This window comes from Trichechus manatus, unplaced genomic scaffold, assembly GCF_000243295.1.
Source record: "Trichechus manatus latirostris isolate Lorelei unplaced genomic scaffold, TriManLat1.0 scaffold00002, whole genome shotgun sequence".
Lineage (NCBI taxonomy): Eukaryota > Metazoa > Chordata > Mammalia > Sirenia > Trichechidae > Trichechus > Trichechus manatus.
Window position 1 is genome coordinate 912,713 of NW_004443938.1, and position 4,708 is coordinate 917,420.

Consider the following 4,708-nt stretch of genomic DNA (forward strand, 5'->3'; position numbering starts at 1 on the left):
TTTCCGAACCGTCTCTCCCACCCCCTCCACTTAGTCTGGTTCCTCAACTCTGCCTTTGATGTTCAGGGCTCCCAGATTGCCATATATAATCGAATCACTTGTTTTTCGTGTCTTTGTTGTAAGAGGGTCCACTGAAAGCGTCTGACTACTCCGCCGTCTTGTCCCGGCCTCTGCTTTGGTCAATTTAGAAAATAACTTTGTATCTTAATCATTGATAATAGTAATCAATTTCAGTAACTACCTTTTGAACACTTTATTCAGTACCAGTACTGGACCAAAGCCTTGTATATTGTCATTTAGTCTTTACAGCAACTCTATGAGGTCATTGTTCTCCATTTTACAGATGTGGAAACAGGCCCAGAATGTCAAGTGGGGGTGGTGGTACCTGAACCCATGCTGCTGAACTCGAACCTCTCTGGGGGGAGGAAGCAGGTGTGTGTGGGATCTCCTGGATTGCCAGTGTTTTTTTTAATTGGGGGTGGGGGAGGGTAAGTAGGTAGGTATGACATGTTGTGTGTGTGATCATGTTGTAATTATGAATAAATTACATAGACCATTAAATAGATTGAATATTATGCTCTACTCGTGTACGTTGTGTTTTCAGATTGAAGATGGATGGACCACAGAATGTTGTCTCCAGTGATGATAGCTGTGTAGGTGATGCAGTTATAGAAAAGTACGTGGTGGAATCCACAGAATCTGCCTCTCATGTTCAGCTGGCCTGCAGCGAGCCTTACTGTGCTTTTCCTCTAAATGGACATGAGCTTTGTGTTTGGAATGCCAGGAGTCCTTCTGACCAGGTATTTTGAAATGTTGTGTGTGTTTCTTATTAAGTCTGGTGACACGAAGGGCCTTGTCCTCCTTCCCTCCTTCAATGCTGTTTGGGTGATACTGCCCCTTGAAGGATTCAGGCACCAACCATGGAAGAAAACAAAAACATTATATTACATTTTGATAGTTAGAAAATAAACCATCTTGAATCACTTTATTTTAAAACAATTCTCCTTCAGTAAGAATATGAGTAGGTAAAAAGTTCATCTGAACACAAGTTTTTAATAGAATGATTCTTTAAGAAAGTTTATTATGTGTATCATGGTATCTTTTACATCAAACCGAAAAGAGCTTTAAAGACATCATTAGTTTACATTCTGACATCTATTTCATGACTTGTATAGTTACCTGGAGACTCTTAATACAAACCATGTTTGATGTATAAAATGGAAAAGTAAATTTTATCAAGATTTTTTGGCACTAGGGTAATTTTTATCTTCTTTGGGCTTTAGGGTTTTGAGAATAGCGATTGCAGGCCATAAGAACCACAACTATATTTGCTTCGAATTTTTCTTTAGCCTTCAGTCTTACTGCCAGTCACTCTACTGACAGTAGAAGCTGCTCATCCCAGTCAAAGGGGACTCCATACTCTGATTTTTTTCCCTGAGTTAAGAGGTTTCATGTATTTCTTCAGCACAGCTTTACTGAAATTAACTCCTAAATTCAGGTCTCCAGCTTGATCACTCTAACTTTTTAGAAAAATGAAGTATAATGTACTTAGAAAAAAGTGTTCCGGCTATCAAGTGTTCATTGTAATGAATCATCACGAAGAGAACACACACGTGGGTAACTGTCACCCAGGCCACGTCTGTCAGTCAGTACCCTCCTCTCCTCCCGTCAGGTGACACTGTCTTGACTTCCAACACCGCAGGAAAGTTTTGCTCACGTTTGAACTTCATATCTGTGGAATCCTACGGTGGGCATTCTTCCTGCTGGTTTCCTCCATTCACATTATGTTTGTGAAATCCGTTCCTGTTGTTCTTTCTCATTGCCGCGTAGAATCCCATGAGTAGACCACAGTTTATCCATTCTACGCCTGGAGGACATTTGGTTGTTCCCATTTTTTGGCTGTTACAAATGGCACTGCTGCAAACATCCTTTTACGTCCTTTGCTCCACACGTCTGTGCGATTGCTGAGTCACAGGTCGTGTGTGTCTAGTTAGCAGATGATCACAGACAGGTCTCCAAGGTGGTATACGGTCTCTGTTTCTTCAGGTGGTTTGTGAAAGTTCCAGTGGATCTGCTTCCTCATCTGCATTTGATCTCTTCAATTTTAGCCCCTCTGGTTGAGCGTAAGGATCTCTGGTGGTGCAGTGGTGAAAGCGATCGACTGCTAACTGAGCTGCTCTGCGGGAGAAAGATGTGGCAGTCTGCTTCCATACAAATTTATAGTCTTAGAAACCCTGTGGGGTTGCTATGAGTCACAATTGACTCGAGGGCAATGGGTTAGGATTGGTTGGTTGAGTGTGGTGGTATCTCATTGTAATTTCCTGTGGTTAAAGAGGTTTAAAAGGCTATTTGGATGTTCTCTTTTGTGATGTATTTGTTTAAGCCTCTTGCCATTTTTGTATTGGAGTGTCTGTCTTTTCCTATTGACTTGAAGGAGTGGTTTATGGATTCTAAACATAAGCTTTCTGTCACTTTAGCTTGGATCTTCTAGAGTTTTATGTAAACGGCATCACACGGTCTCTACTGTTTTGTCTGGCTCCTTTCCCTCAGCGTACTTGTTTTGCGATTCATGCACGTTGTAGCATGTATCAGTAGTTCGTTCCCGTTGGTTGAGTCCTGTTCCATTGTGTGGATTCTCCTGGCTCTTACAGACAAAGCTGCTGTGACTATTTGTGTGGTGTCTTTTGTTCTATAAACATCTTTTAGGCCATGCTGGTTGGTGGTGGTGTTCAAATCTCCAGTACTCTTGCTGATTTTCTGTCCCCCAGCCATACAAGGAGAACACGTGTGACAGCAGAGACAGGGATTTGAGTGATGCAGCCACAGTCTTAATTCAGGGTGTCAGCAGGGCCCTGCTGTCTCCCAAGGCTTCGGGAAGGACTCTCCCGTCTCTCCAGCTCCTGGTGGCCCGGGTGTTCCTGGGCTTATGGCTGCATCACTCGTGTCCACCCCTGTGGTCACATGGTGTCTTCCCTGTGTGTGTCTGTCTCTTCTCTTCTTACACGGACACCAGTCACACTGGGTTGGCGCCAACCCTAATGACTTCATCTGGACTTGATGACATCTGCAAAGACCCTATTTCCAAACAGGGTCGTGTTCACAGTTCCTGGGGGTCAGGACTTGAGCGTATCTTTTGGGGGACACAGTTCAGCACATAATAATGTCTTCAGGGGAAACGTGGTCCCAAATGCTGGATGTCGTCTCTTAGTTTGCTTCTTCTCTTCATTGCCTTCATTACTTTCTGATGTGTTTTAAAAAAGTTTTTCTTTTTTTTTTGTTTTTTACAAATTTTGTCTCATTTTTCTTATCATTCTCATGGGGGGCCTGGTACAGATTAACTAGACTTCCGTTAGCCAAAGTGGAACTCTCCTTGTCCTCTCTTCTGAGTGATAAATCTCGTATCATGCTGCCGACTGTCTACTTCACTTCGGCTGCAAGCCCCTCCACGTGCCGCAGACCAGACAGTGAATTACACGCCCCCATTCCCGCTGTCTTCCTTTCCCGCTTGTGGCACTGGAGCTGACTCTTTGCGTGTCTTTCCCTCCCTCCTCACGTCCCCTGGCCTCAGAGCCCTGGTTCAGCATCTCCCCTCCATTGTCCACACCCTTGCTCAGACCTTTGGTGGGTCTCCCGTGGGACATCTTGGGACTTCCCACCGGGCCCCCCGGCCGCCTGCGTCTCCCACTCCGGTCTCCTCCATACTCACAGTGCTGCTGTGTTCCCGGAAAGCTAGCCCAACCACAACCTTCTCCACCTGGAGTGCCCTTGTAGCCGCAGCGGGCCGAAGAGGCCCCCGTGCCTGCCCACCCGCCGGCCTCTGCCTCACCCTGGACCTTGCTTGCACTGCGGTTTCCGAAACACGCCTGCTTCCCGGCAGCCTGGACACTCTCCTCCTCTGTCGACTCCTGTTTCCTCAGATCTGGCTCAGCTCTTACGCTTTGCACGGAGTGGGGACGCAGCGTACGTTGTTTAGTCAGTGCGTGATGAACAAATGGAGGAATGAGGTAACCCTACCGTTCCGTCAGCGCGCGTTACAGGTGATATGAACAGACTGACGGGGCTAACTGGGGTGGTACATACACAGGGGTGTTAATGAATGATGTCAGGATGAGTCTGTGAGATGGGTACATTTGAAAATACAGCCCATTTAATTTCTGAAGTTTGAATTGTGTTGCTTGTTCTTTTGCTGTTTAAACGTTAACTACAGTTGTCTACAGGAGCCCTGGTGGAGCAGTGGCTGTGGTGTTTTTGTGTTAATTTTCTCTTTCAGTTGCTAAGCCTAAGAGGACACCATCAGTCCATCACTGCGGTGACGTTTGGAAATGAAGGGAGTCCGCTTCTGCTCTGCTCTGCATCCCGTGACCGTGTGATAGTGTGGAACTTGGAGGAATGCAGAGAGGACGCACTTGAGGGTGAATGAAAACTTAAAACATGCTTTAGAAATGTACTAAGGGAATAACTCGTCTTTAAATATACTTTGCAACATTAGATGGTTTGGGATCATTTTTACTCCTTAACCTTGAAATCAGATGTCGAAGTTGCCTACTTTATATGAAAGCTTATTTCCCAGGCGGATGACATTAGCTATGTGAGACGCTGTCTTAGAGGCTCATTAGTTTTGTTTAATCTTACTCATTTTCTTATTTAAAAAACCTGATTTTTGGCAGTCAGGACAGTGTGGGTGGGCTGCCCTGTTCTGTCCCTGTGC

The 4,708-nt window shown here is 45.2% G+C and overlaps 1 protein-coding gene across 1 annotated transcript in view; it reads left to right on the forward strand.

Moving 5' to 3' along the window:
* Positions 1 to 268: 268 nt before the first annotated feature.
* Positions 269 to 4,708, forward strand: part of WDR27 (WD repeat domain 27) — a 95,914-nt gene continuing 91,474 nt past the window's right edge. The window contains exons 1-3 of the mRNA XM_023728474.1: positions 269 to 434; positions 605 to 800; positions 4,271 to 4,412. Of these exons, the coding sequence (XP_023584242.1) occupies positions 394 to 434; positions 605 to 800; positions 4,271 to 4,412 (379 nt within the window). The 5' untranslated portion in view covers positions 269 to 393. The remainder of the gene's footprint in view (positions 435 to 604; positions 801 to 4,270; positions 4,413 to 4,708) is intronic.